This window comes from Oncorhynchus mykiss, chromosome 23 (assembly GCF_013265735.2).
Source record: "Oncorhynchus mykiss isolate Arlee chromosome 23, USDA_OmykA_1.1, whole genome shotgun sequence".
Lineage (NCBI taxonomy): Eukaryota > Metazoa > Chordata > Actinopteri > Salmoniformes > Salmonidae > Oncorhynchus > Oncorhynchus mykiss.
Window position 1 is genome coordinate 61,385,379 of NC_048587.1, and position 14,095 is coordinate 61,399,473.

The window sequence follows — 14,095 nt, forward strand, 5'->3', positions numbered from 1 at the left end:
TGCATCATAGTGATCTATAATAAGGATGTTATAAACTAATTAAATTCCACAAACAGGAAACATCATGAACCGGCCGACTAGTTGACAGACAAGTTAGTATTAAAGCCATTTTCAGCAACTGACACATAACTTGTTTGCCTCTTTCAAAATGGTCTCAGGCGGACTGAAATGAAAAATCCACATGAAAAGCATGTGTTCTGTGTTTTTTCTCTTTTGAGGGAAAATGAAGATAGCGGAGCCATTACGATTGCTCTGTGGGGGCCAGAAACGTACGTCTGTGCCCCAAACCGCATCCTATTCACTATGTAGTGCACTACTTTTGGTCCCATAGGGCTGACCAAATCCCATAGGGCTCTGGTCAGAAGTAGTGCACTAAACAGGGAAGAGGGTGCCATTTGAAGCACATTGTATGATTTGGAGGGGATCTGCTGTTTGCTTCGATGAAAATGAGCCTTGATGAGATACACAGAAAGCTGTTCAAAGAAGACCAGGTAATTGCTATGCACCAGTCTCCATGAACCCTGAGTCTACATCCCAAATGGCACACTATTCCCTATGAAGTGCATTACTTTGGACTAGGGCCCATAGGTCTCTGGTCAAAAGTAGAGAACTTTGAGGAAATAGGGCTCCATACGCGAGCCATCCTGTGTCTATCTCAGAATGGGGAATTAATATGGAAAACAGTTGGAGAAAGTCTATCGCCAAACGTGGAAACACACATCTTTGTTTGCTATATCTGAGAGGGCCTGTTGACGTGATTTAGGTAGTTAGTCATGTAACAATGCATGATTTATTTTAGGGTATGAAATATTGGAGCAGAAGGAGTATATTTTGAAGAGCTGAAGGGAAATATAACACCCTGAAAACAATGATAACTGTGACAGCTGTGTATCTGTGTGAGAAGTGAAAAACAATGATCACTGTGACAGCTGTGTATCTGTGTGAGAAGTGAAAAACAATGATAACTGTGACAGCTGTGTATCTGTGTGAGAAGTGAAAAACAATGATAACTGTGACAGCTGTGTATCTGTGTGAGAAGTGAAAAACAATGATAACTGTGACAGCTGTGTATCTGTGTGAGAAGTGAAAAACAATGATCACTGTGTATCTGTGTGAGAAGTGAAAAACAATGATAACTGTGACAGCTGTATATCTGTGTGAGAAGTGAAAAACAATGATCACTGTGTATCTGTGTGAGAAGTGAAAAACAATGATCACTGTGACAGCTGTGTATCTGTGTGAGAAGTGAAAAACAATGATAACTGTGACAGCTGTGTATCTGTGTGAGAAGTGAAAAACAATGATCACTGTGTATCTGTGTGAGAAGTGAAAAACAATGATAACTGTGACAGCTGTATATCTGTGTGAGAAGTGAAAAACAATGATCACTGTGTATCTGTGTGAGAAGTGAAAAACAATGATAACTGTGACAGTTGTGTATCTGTGTGAGAAGTGAAAAACAATGATAACTGTGACAGCTGTGTATCTGTGTGAGAAGTGGCAAACAATGATAACTGTGACAGCTGTGTATCTGTGTGAGAAGTGAAATACAATGATAACTGTGACAGCTGTGTATCTGTGTGAGAAGTGGCAAACAATGTGAAACAGGCATATTGTACAGCATAACAGCTACTGTTCAAAACACTGAGTGGGCGGAAAGTACTCTGTCTCTGCCTGATTATATTTCTGTCTACCTGACAATCTCACCAGCACTGAAGTACTGAAGTAAAAATACTTTAAAGTACTACTTAAGTCATTTTTTGGGGTATCTGTGCTTTACTATTTATATTTTTGGCAACTTTTAATTTGACTTCACTACATTCCTAAAGAAAATAATGTACTTTCTACTCCATACAATTCCCCTGACAACCCAAAGTACTTGTTACATTTTGACAGGAAAATGGTCCAATTCCAACAATCCCTGGTCATCCATACTGCCTCTGATCTGGCTGACTCACTAAACACCAATGCTTGGTTTGTAAATGATGTCTGAGTGTTGGAGTGTGCCCCTGGCTATCCATAAATATAATAAAAACAAGAAAATGGTGCCGTTTGCTTTGCTTAACATAAGGAAGTTGAAATGATTTCTACTTCTACTTTTGATACTTAAGTACATATAAAACCAAATACTTTTAGATTTTTACCCAGGTAGTATTTTACTGGGCGACTTATACTTTTAATTGAGTCATTTTCTATTAAGGTATGTTTACTTTTACTCAAGTATGACGATTGAGTACTTTTTCCACCACTGTTCACCAGACATCAGAAAGTATGTTACTGCTAATTAATCTGTGCTTCATTGTAAAACATACAGTATTTCTGATATACAGAATACTAAAAAGCACAATATGAAAAGGGATTCATGTAAACCATTTAGAGGGAATGTTTGAGCCTGGAATGCAAATAACCGTTAGCGATGTGATGCAACACACTGAAACATCACCGTTTGGCCTAGATATATACTATACTAATTCAATAAATCGGCATTTCTTCATATGCTAACGTCTTTAATGAAAAGAAGCAGAAATGAGATTTGTATGTATTAGGCGTTTGTTGTAAAGTTGTTAGATATTACTTGTTAGATATCGTTGCAGTGTCGGAACAAGAAGCACAAACATTTCACTACACTCCCAATAACATCTGCTAAAAATGTGTATTTGACCAATGAAATGTGATTTGATAAGAAGCAGAAATTCTATGTTAATTTGACTAACAACACAACACTCCTTTCTGCAGATGCTGGACCATACACAGTGTAAAAGGTAAAGGATGGGTGACTACAGGGGCGGAAGGTAGCCTAGTGGTTAGAGCGTTGGACCAGTAACCAAAAGGTTGCTGGATCAAATCCCTGAGCTGACAAGGTATTAAAAAATCTGTTGTTCTGCCCCTGAACAAGGCAGTTAACCCACTGTTCCCCTGAACAAGGCAGTTAACCCACTGTTCCCCTGAACAAGGCAGTTAACCCACTGTTCCCCTGAACAAGGCAGTTAACCCACTGTTCCCCTGAACAAGGCAGTTAACCCACTGTTCCCCAGAAGGCTGTCATTGTAAATAAGGGCTTGTTCTTAAATGACTTGCCTGGTTAAATTAAACAGTTATTGTACATGAGAAAGGCTTCTTAATAGTCACCATGTTAAATAAAGTCAATACATGAATTGACATTACACAAGGGAAACAGTACAGGAGATGTATAAATGAGGATGTGGTATATACTCTTGGACACATAGCTACATTTTATTATATCTATCTAAAACGTAGCTATGTGTCCAAGAGTATATACCACATCCTCATTTATACATCTCCTGTACTGTTTCCCTTGTGTAATGTCAATTCATGTATTGACTTTATTTAACATGGTGACTATTAAGAAGCCTTTCTCATGTACAAGGTTGTGGTCATGTTGTTGGTCAAATTAGAACAAGTTATTTTGTATAGTTGTATAATTTATTATTATTATAATTATTATAGGCCCTACTGAACATTGAACAGAGTGTTAAACTGTGAACTAACTGTAAGACAGTCCATACAGTCAGATGGCCTTTTGGACAGAATTTGTGTGTGTGTGCTTTTGCGTAGTTACGTGTTTGCATATCTCATTTCCTTGCAGTGTGCACTGTAGGCTCGAAGAACCCGATTTACACATTGCATGAAATGTAGGAAGGTAGAACATTTAAATATGTATAATTCCCCCATTGCAGTCAGGACTGCCTCTCTTGGGCACCCAGATTGGAAGGCTTACAGAAATTCAGAATTTGAATGCATCTCAAATGAATAGCTATATTTAGATGGTTCATATTGAAACAGAAACCTATTGCTTCACGTCCACCGGTGGTGGTTTCAAAATGGAGGCACCAGTATGGGGAGACATTGGTTTTAAGGGGTTTATAAGTAGGTTATGAACTGTTAAAGATAGTTAAAAAATTATAAATAGTTAATACAGTGGTTTAAATGGTGTGATTTGTTATTTTAATGACAGTCATTCGACTGCTTCTGTCATTTCTTGACTTCTTGTTTAGATTTTTGGTTATGTGTGTATTAGTATTGTATTTGTGAGACATTATACTGCCCTGTTGGAGCTGGTGACATAAGACATTCTACTGCCCTGTTGGAGCTAGTAACATAAGACATTCTACTGTCCTGTTGGAGCTGGTAACAAAAGACATTCTACTGCCCTGTTGGAGCTGGTATCATAAGACATTCTTCTGCCCTGTTGGAGATGGTAACATAAGACATTCTACTGCCCTGTTGGAGCTGGTAACATTAGACATTCTACTGCCCTGTTGGAGCTGATAACATAAGACATTCTACTGCCCTGTTGGAGCTGGTAACATAAGACATTCTACTGTCCTGTTGGAGCTGGTAACATTAGACATTCTACTGCCCTGTTGGAGCTGGTAACATAAGACATTCTACTGTCCTGTTGGAGCTGGTAACATTAGACATTCTACTGCCCTGTTGGAGCTGGTAACATTAGACATTCTACTGCCCTGTTGGAGCTGGTAACATAAGACATTCTACTGTCCTGTTGGAGCTGGTAACATAAGACATTCTACTGCCCTGTTGGAGCTGGTAACATAAGACATTCTACTGCACTGTTGGAGCTGGTAACACAAGACATTCTACTGCCCTGTTGCAGCTGGTGGCATAAGACATTCTACTGCCCTGTTGGAGCTGGTAACATTAGACATTCTACTGTCCTGTTGGAGCTGGTAACATAAGACATTCTACTGCCCTGTTGGAGCTGGTAACATAAGACATTCTACTGCACTGTTGGAGCTGGTAACACAAGACATTCTACTGCCCTGTTGCAGCTGGTAGCATAAGACATTCTACTGTCCTGTTGGAGCTGGTAACATAAGACATTCTATTTCCCTGTAGGAGCTAGTAACATAAGCATTTCACTGCACCTGACATAACACCCGCAAATCTGTGTACGCGACCAATACATTTTTAAATACTTTAAATACTGTACCTGCATGACCTCTGTCTAATCTTTGTACCCATGTGATCTAGTATGTCTGTAATGTCTGGAGGGGAACTGACACTCTTTCTCTGGCTCTCCTTTTCCCCTCTAACAGGACTTTGGTCCCCCAGGACGCCCTGGTGCATCCACAATGGCACCCCTATTCCCTATATAGTGAACTACTTTTGACCAGGGCCAATAGGGCTCTGGTCAGAAGTAGTGCACTATATAGAGGATATGGAGTCATTTGGGATGCGGCCCCTGTCTGCCTCTGGGAGATGGTGGCCCTTGATTTGTTATGTCTCCTCATGCAGAGAGGACTGCAGAAGCGAAGCACCTGGAAACTTTTCATGCTGGCCCTCAAAGGTTATAGTGGTTGTCATCTCTTTTCTCACAGCGTCAATTCTATTTTAAAACAGCATGTGAACGTATATTCCAGATTCAGGGATTCAAGTAGGTGTACTAAAGGACCACAAGAGAGTGTTCAGGTTTTTTAACATGGGGGAGTGGGCAATACAGGGTGGCTTGATGATTGCCCCCAGTCCAAGCCATGAAGGGTGGCTTGATGATTGCCCCCAGTCCAAGCCATGAAGGGTGGCCTGATGATTGCCCCCAGTCCAAGCCATGAAGGGTGGCTTGATGATTGCCCCCAGTCCAAGCCATGAAGGGTAGATTGATGAATGCCCCCAGTCCAAGCCATGAAGGGTGGCTTGATGAATGCCCCCAGTCCAAGCCATGAAGGGTGGCTTGATGAATGCCCCCAGTCCAATTCATGAAGGGTGGCTTGATGAATGCCCCCAGTCCAAGCCATGAAGGGTGGCTTGATGAATGCCCCCAGTCCAAGCCATGAAGGGTGGCTTGATGAATGCCCCCAGTCCAATTCATGAAGGGTGGCTTGATGAATGCCCCCAGTCCAAGCCATGAAGGGTGGCTTGATGAAGGTCCCCAGTCCGAGGCATGAAGGATGGCTTGATGATTGCCCCCAGTCCAATTCATGAAGGGTGGCTTGATGAATGCCCCCAGTCCGAGCCATGAAGGGTGGCTTGATGAATGCCCCCAGTCTAAGCCATGAAGGGCATTTTGATCAACTTCATATTAGTTTTATGTACAGCTTAAGGAAGGGCCATACAAAATATATTACTCTCCCCAGGATATATATAAATCCCGGGGAACAAGAAAATGTTAACATTATGAACTTGTGATTATCCTTCTATGCCCTTGACATTTTCACACTGGAAGCCAAACAGATGTACAGATCAGTCTGGACAGTAGTCATGTGTATTGGTGAGAGAAAATAGTACATTCTACAGTGTTAGAAAAAGGTGTTCTTAAATTGTTCTTTGCGGAGGGATAAGATTCTACAAATAACCGTTTTCATCTGAAGAACCCTTTTATAAATAGTATGTAGCCTCTCATTACTTCTAAAATGGAAACTTACTTTTTTGGTAAGATTGCAACAGAAAACAAATGAAAATATGAGCCACATTTCATGGGCCAAACAATCCCCTATGTTGATGGAATATTGACTTTGATATGACTTTATTGAAGGAGGTGAGAATGAATCCGATGTAATTGAAAGAGAAGGTTAGGTTGGGTAATGCCATTCTGTAAAGTCAGACTGTGAAAAAATGTGCATAACCTCATTTTACAAAAACATAAAATCTGGAATAAAAACAGGATAAATCCATCAAACGTGATGTATTGATTGATCATTGAGAAAACATTTGCAAAAACAAAAAGTTTAACCACATCAGAATATATCGTTGTCACGGATTAGCAGAACCCCGTGCCATTAAGTCAATGCAGCCATTTTTACCTCAACATCAAATCATTTCTGGGTAACACTTTAGTACCTTACTGTAATAGTGGTCAATTCAAATGGTCAGAAATAAACAAAGAGACATTTCTCAAGCAACATGTAGTGGTCTGAATGAGGGTGCTAGGGCTGTCTGGGAGTGGTCTGAATGAGGGTGCTAGGACTGTCTGGGAGTGGTCTGAATGAGGGTGCTAGGACTGTCTGGGAGTGGTCTGAATGAGGGTGCTAGGACTGGCTGGGAGTGGTCTGAATGAGGGTGCTAGGACTGTCTGGGAGTGGTCTGAATGAGGGTGCTAGGACTGTCTGGGAGTGGTCTGAATGAGGGTGCTAGGACTGTCTGGGAGTGGTCTGAATGAGGGTGCTAGAACTGTCTGGGAGTGGTCTGAATGAGGGTGCTAGGACTGTCTGGGAGTGGTCTGAATGAGGGTGCTAGGACTGTCTGGGAGTGGTCTGAATGAGGGTGCTAGAACTGTCTGGGAGTGGTCTGAATGAGGGTGCTAGGACTGTCTGGGAGTGGTTGAATGAGGGTGCTAGGACTGTCTAGAAGTGGTCTGAATGAGGGTCCTAGAACTGTCTGGGAGTGGTCTGAATGAGGGTGCTAGGACTGTCTGGGAGTGGTCTGAATGAGGGGCCTAATTGGATGAGCTTAATGCGAGGGATATGTACCTGAAAACTAGCTGTTATTGGCAGAGAGGTTTGAAACTGTCTTTGTTATTGGTCTATTAACTCATACCGCCTGGTGATGTTCATTTCTCTACAGCCTCCAACGTCGTTTTAGAGAATTTGGCAGTACTTCCAAATGGCCTCACAACAGCAGAACAAGTGTATGGCGTCATGTGACCGAGCGATTTGATGATGTCAACTTTGTGAACAGGGTACCCCGTATACCGTGACGAGATCCTGAGCCTCATTGTCATGCCATTCATCCGCCGCCATCACCTCATGTTTCAGCATAATAATGCACGGTCGCATGTCCCAAGGATCTGTACACAACTCCTGAAAGCTAAAAATGTCTCAGTTCTTCCATGACCTGGATACTCACCAGACTCTGGCTCTGGATCTACGTTTATGACAGTGTGTTCCAGTTCCCGCCAATAGCCAGCAACTTCACACAGCCATTGAAGAGGAGCGGGACAACATTCCACAGGCCGCAATCAACAGCCTGATCAACTCTATGTGAAGGAGATGTGTCGCTGTATGAGGCAAATTGTGTTTTTTGTTCATTTTTGTTCATTGTTCATTGGAGGATATCTACCCACCACCTTAAAGACAGATTATCATCATCGCACCTGCGGGGCGGCAGGTAGCCTAGTCGTTAGTGTTGGACTAGTAACCGGAAGATCGAATCCCTGAGCTGACAAGGTAAAAATGTGTGGTTCTGCCCCTGAACAGGCAGTTAACCCACTGTTCCTAGGCTGTCATTGAATATAATAATTTGTTGTTAACTGACTTGCCTAGTTAAATAAAGGTTTTTAAAAAAACTTGAGGGCTGGCTAGCTAATTATCTACCCTAGTTATCTAAAACAGATTACCATCAACTTGTGAGGCCCAGTTATCTACCCAGCACCTTTAAGACAGATTACCATCAATTTGTGAGGGCCAGTTATCTACCCAGCACCTTTTAGACAGATTATCATCAACTTGTGAGGGCCAGTTATCTACCCAGCACCTTTAAGACAGATTACCATCAACTTGTGAGGGCCAGTTATCTACCCAGCACCTTTAAGACAGATTACCATCAACTTGTGAGGGCCAGTTATCTACCCAGCACCTTTAAGACAGATTATCATCAACTTGTGAGGGCCAGTTATCTACCCAGCACCTTTAAAACAGATTACCATCAACTTGTGAGGGCCAGTTATCTACCCAGCACCTTTAAGACAGATTACCATCAATTTGTGAGGGCCAGTTATCTACCCAGCACCTTTAAGACAGATTACCATCAACTTGTGAGGGCCAGTTATCTACCCAGCACCTTTAAGACAGATTATCATCAACTTGTGAGGGCCAGTTATCTACCCAGCACCTTTAAGACAGATTACCATCAATTTGTGAGGGCCAGTTATCTACCCAGCACCTTTAAGACAGATTATCATCAACTTGTGAGGGCCAGTTATCTACCCAGCACCTTTAAGACAGATTACCATCAACTTGTGAGGGCCAGTTATCTACCCAGCACCTTTAAGACAGATTACCATCAACTTGTGAGGACCAGTTTATAATTGCGTGCTATAAAATCCCCTGATAATGTAAATCACACACGACCATATTCACATGCATGGAACCTTATTGAAAATCTGAGCATGGCAAGCATCCCTGTGTGTCACTGATAGGAAGCAGACTGTGATATGGATCGGGGTGGGCATTACAGTCTATTGGATCAATAACTTTGGATGTGGGAGCCTGACTGCATTGAGCTGGAGCTACCACTCTTTAAGAGCCAGGGTTATTACAATGCATCCATTGACTAATCAGGTCTGCAGGGCCTAGTGAACAAATGACAGAGCAGGATAAGAGTGGCAGCAGAGAGAAGACAGAGTGCCGTCTATAATTAAAGCACTCTTTAATGCATTGTACAACAATTAACTGGTATCAATCTGAATCAGTGCAATAATGCTTGGCTCATTCACAGAGGCAAGGAGTTGATTAAAAAATATATATATATATATATGTCTTCGCTTTAATAATGTGTAATTAGATAAAATACACTTTTATTGATTTGGCAGTTCTATGAATCAAGAGCAATTTTACAGGATTCTCGCTCCCTTCATTTTAGTGCCGTGTGGAATGACTGCCTCAACCATAGAGCTAGAATTATGCGATTAGTCTCTGTGGGCAGATAAATTGGACATACAATGCACATAATGTCAAGTGGTACGTGTTACTATATCGGCATCATCTTTAGCACCTTCAGTGTTGTAGCACAGATGGAAACATTAGGAACTCACTATAGATTTCATTAGTTTTGCCCCCCTACAAGCTATAGTAACATATGGGATATAATCTATATAATTTTTATGCAAACATGAAACTCTTTTAATCAACTGAATCTGAAAGGTGTCATGATATGTACAGTTATGTTTTAAATTAAATGTTTGAAATGAAATGGTACATAGGTTTGTGATATAGATTGATTTACATTTAGCATTGCAATGTTGATACAATATTATACATTGGACAACTGAATACAAAAACAATAACCGTGGAACGAACGAAACCCAAAACAGTACCGTGTGGTGAAAAAACACAGACACGGAAACAGACACCCACAAACAAACAGTGAAACCCAGGCTACCTAAGTATGATTCTCAATCAGAGACAACTAATGACACCTGCCTCTGATTGAGAACCATACTAGGCCGAAACATAGAAATACCCAAATCATAGAAAAACAAACATAGACTGCCCACCACAACTCACGCCCTGACCATACTAAATAATGACAAAACAAAGGAAATAAAGGTCAGAACGTGACACAGGTAGAACAGTCTCGTCGACCCATCCCTTTCAGAGGCAACTCTAAATCATCACTACATTTTTTTTCTCCCCAGTGTCAGATATACACTTTTGCGGACAACCAAGGATTACAACTATGTTCAGTCCTTCAGCAGTTTATCTTATATGTTTCAGGTCTAGTTTGTAAGTTTGATTCAACAAAGTTGTAAAACAAGTTTGTAAAACAACTTCCAATTGATTTGGAACAAGATGTGTTTCTAGGCAAGTTCCTTTTTGTGAAATAGTTTGGTGCTTGAAAGAGGAAATATGAATTTATTATGAGGACACCAGTCCTTCTGCGAGACCAGCTGCCTGCCACATGAAATCTGGCAACTTCCTGGCTGTGGCAATATGAGGCAAACCACGTCTGTCTCAATCAAGAATGTACTTTCCAAAACCCACTGGCACTGTTTAAAGAAACAAACAGTTTTTGTAAAAAAAAAGAATAATAATCTGAAATATATGTATATCTTGGAGATGTTCCTTTCCCACAGTATAACCTTTGTTCTGCAGCATTTATGAATAATGTTCAGTATTAATGTTTATCACAGGTTGAATCAGGGTCTCCCTGTGGGGTCTCCAAGGATAATAGTGGTCCTGGTGATTTTTCTAAATCTGGTTATTACATTATAATACAAGCAGATAGCATCTAGCTAGGTACTGTACATCCTGTACATGTATGTTACAAATGTCTGGTTTGGGTTTAGATAGAATCAGAGTGATCTGAGAGAGTACTAGGGGTCTTAGTGTTGGTCCTCTGATGACTCACAGTCCTGCATACAGACTCCTGCATTCTCCTCAGGCAGGGCAGGTAATGGCCCGCAGCCGCCCTGAAGTCACTCCTCAGGAACGTATAAAGTATAGGGTCCAGCACACTGTTGAGGCTCAGCAAACCCCTGCCCAGCTGGTAGGGCACAAACACTGTCTTCTCCCACTCACAGGCGTCACCGTGGAGAAGCAATCCAATGTACTTCACGCATCCTGTGATGTGGTAGGGGCCGAGGACCAGGATGAAGATGACCATCAGCAGAATGAGAAGCCCCCTGATGCGGTGCTTCTCTTCCCTTCCCAAGGTACCAATGGCTGACAAAGACCTCAGGGTCTTCCGGTGGAGGATCACGATGAAGGCGAGAGGGATGATGAAGGACAGGGATAAGGTGATCAATCGGTAGATGATGAACCCCTCCTTGGAAGGGTAGCTCTCGATACACAGGGTGTGATTGTCGTTGGGTTGCATTTTATGCAAGACGATGGATGGAGGCACGGCTACCACGACCCATATGCTAAGGGCTATCCATCGTGCAAACTTCAGCTTTCTCAATGCTTGGAATCTCAGAGGCTTGGCGATGGCCAAGTAGCGCTCCAAAGCGATGATGCACATGAAGGCAATACCGGTGTAAATGCTGATGTAGAAACTGACTCCCAATAACTGGCAGGAAGTGGACCCGAATCGCCAGCTGTGACCCCTGCGATAGTAGTCAATCCATAGAGGTACAGTGAACAGTTGGAGGAGATCCGAAAGGAGCAGGTTGATCACGTACACCGGTAAGACGTTTTCAGACTTGATCAGACGATAGAGCCCGAACAGGGCCATCAGATTGAGGGGAGTGCCAATGATGAAGAATATACTGTAGATTACAGGAAGGTAGATGGCATCTTGGCTGAGGTCCACTCCACAATTGTTGGCTTCATTCAGATTACTATTACCAGAGCTGGGGGTGGGAGTCATGTCCATGATGTCCTTAAGAATCAAGAGGATATGTTAAGTTGATATGATATAGATTGTATAGTAAGTATTTACCCCATTACACATTCTGAGCCTGTAACTTGATGCTTTCACTATTTAAATTATATTTTTGTAATCAACACCTTCAACTTGACACTAAGAGGGTATAAAGTATCACTAAAACTAGAGGGTATAAAGTATCACTAAAACTAGAGGGTATAAAGTATCACTAAAACTAGAGGGTATAAAGTATCACTAAAACTAGAGGGTATAAAGTATCACTAAAACTAGAGGGTATAAAGAGTCATTAAAACTAGAGGGTATAAAGTATCACTAAAACTAGAGGGTATAAAGTATCACTAAAACTAGAGGGTATAAAGTATCACTAAAACTAGAGGGTATAAAGTATCACTAAAACTAGAGGGTATAAAGTATCACTAAAACTAGAGGGTATAAAGTATCACTAAAACTAGAGGGTATAAAGTATCACTAAAACTAGAGGGTATAAAGAGTCATTAAAACTAGAGGGTATAAAGTATCACTAAAACTAGAGGGTATAAAGTATCACTAAAACTAGAGGGTATAAAGTATCACTAAAACTAGAGGGTATAAAGTATCACTAAAACTAGAGGGTATGAAGAGTCATTAAAACTAGAGGGTATAAAGTATCATTAAAACGAGAGGGAATAAAGTATCATTAAAACGAGAGGGAATAAAGTATCATTAAAACTAGAGGGTATGAAGTATCATTAAAACTAGAGGGTATAAAGTATCATTAAAACTAGAGGGTGTAAAGTATCATTAAAACTAGACGGTATGAAGAGTGATTAAAACGAGAGGGTATAAAGTATCATTAAAACTAGAGGGTGTAAAGTATCATTAAACTAGAGGGTATAAAGTATCATTAAAACTAGAGGGTATAAAGTATCATTCAAACTAGAGGGTATAAAGTATCATTAAAACTAGAGGGTATAAAGTATCATTAAAAATAGAGGGAATAAAGTATCATTAAAACTAGAGGGTATAAAGTATCACTAAAACTAGAGGGTATAAAGTATCACTAAAACTAGAGGGTATAAAGTATCACTAAAACTAGAGGGTATAAAGTATCACTAAAACTAGAGGGTATGAAGAGTCATTAAAACTAGAGGGTATAAAGTATCACTAAAACTAGAGGGTATAAAGTATCACTAAAACTAGAGGGTATAAAGTATCACTAAAACTAGAGGGTATAAAGAGTCATTAAAACTAGAGGGTATAAAGTATCAGAAAACCAGAGGGTATAAAGTATCATTAAAACGAGAGGGAATAAAGTATCATTAAAACGAGAGGGAATAAAGTATCATTAAAACTAGAGGGTATGAAGTATCATTAAAACTAGAGGGTATAAAGTATCATTAAAACTAGAGGGTGTAAAGTATCATTAAAACTAGACGGTATGAAGAGTGATTAAAACGAGAGGGTATAAAGTATCATTAAAACTAGAGGGTGTAAAGTATCATTAAACTAGAGGGTATAAAGTATCATTAAAACTAGAGGGTATAAAGTATCATTCAAACTAGAGGGTATAAAGTATCATTAAAACTAGAGGGTATAAAGTATCATTAAAACTAGAGGGAATAAAGTATCATTAAAACGAGTGGGAAAAAAACATATAGATGACCACTAAATTACCATGAATTTCAAAACACTGATGTGAATTCTCTCCCTGACTTTGTCTTCTTATGTTATCAAAATATAAATATGACAGAACTAATCAAAACATACCTGTAATCCTGTATTAGCTGCACTTTTCCAACAATATCAGAACGTCTTACTGGGAAACCTCATTAGAGAGAGTGTGAGTTGAATAGTCAGTACCAAACGATATGCCAACAGTGTGTCTTTGTACAGGATGTGAAGTAATGCCATGGTGTGGTGGGAAAGCACAGACGCTCATAGAGATATTTATTTTGATGGTGGTGAAACAGAAGTCATGAAATCATAAAATGAAACACGTTACATTAACCACAGCAGGAAGTTGAGAATGCCGATAATAAGAAGCTAAAATGTGCCAGTCACTGTGTTGTTAATTACTGGTCAACAGAGAAATAAC

General features: G+C 40.5%; 1 protein-coding gene across 1 annotated transcript; it reads right to left on the bottom strand.

Moving 5' to 3' along the window:
• Positions 1–10,314: 10,314 nt before the first annotated feature.
• LOC110512348 (G-protein coupled receptor 4-like) lies at positions 10,315–13,911 on the bottom strand. The gene is made up of 2 exons (XM_036960953.1): positions 13,768–13,911; positions 10,315–12,015 (listed from the first exon to the last, which is right to left on the bottom strand). The coding sequence occupies exon 2, from the start codon at positions 12,007–12,009 to the stop codon at positions 10,978–10,980; it is 1,032 nt and encodes a 343-aa protein (XP_036816848.1). The 5' UTR covers positions 12,010–12,015; positions 13,768–13,911; the 3' UTR covers positions 10,315–10,977.
• Between the last annotated feature and the right edge of the window lie 184 nt (positions 13,912–14,095).

Excerpts from the sequence above, each read along its gene's own strand:
- LOC110512348 (XM_036960953.1), bottom strand. The coding sequence starts at position 12,009 with ATGGACATGACTCCCACCCCCAGCTCTGGTAATAGTAATCTGAATGAA.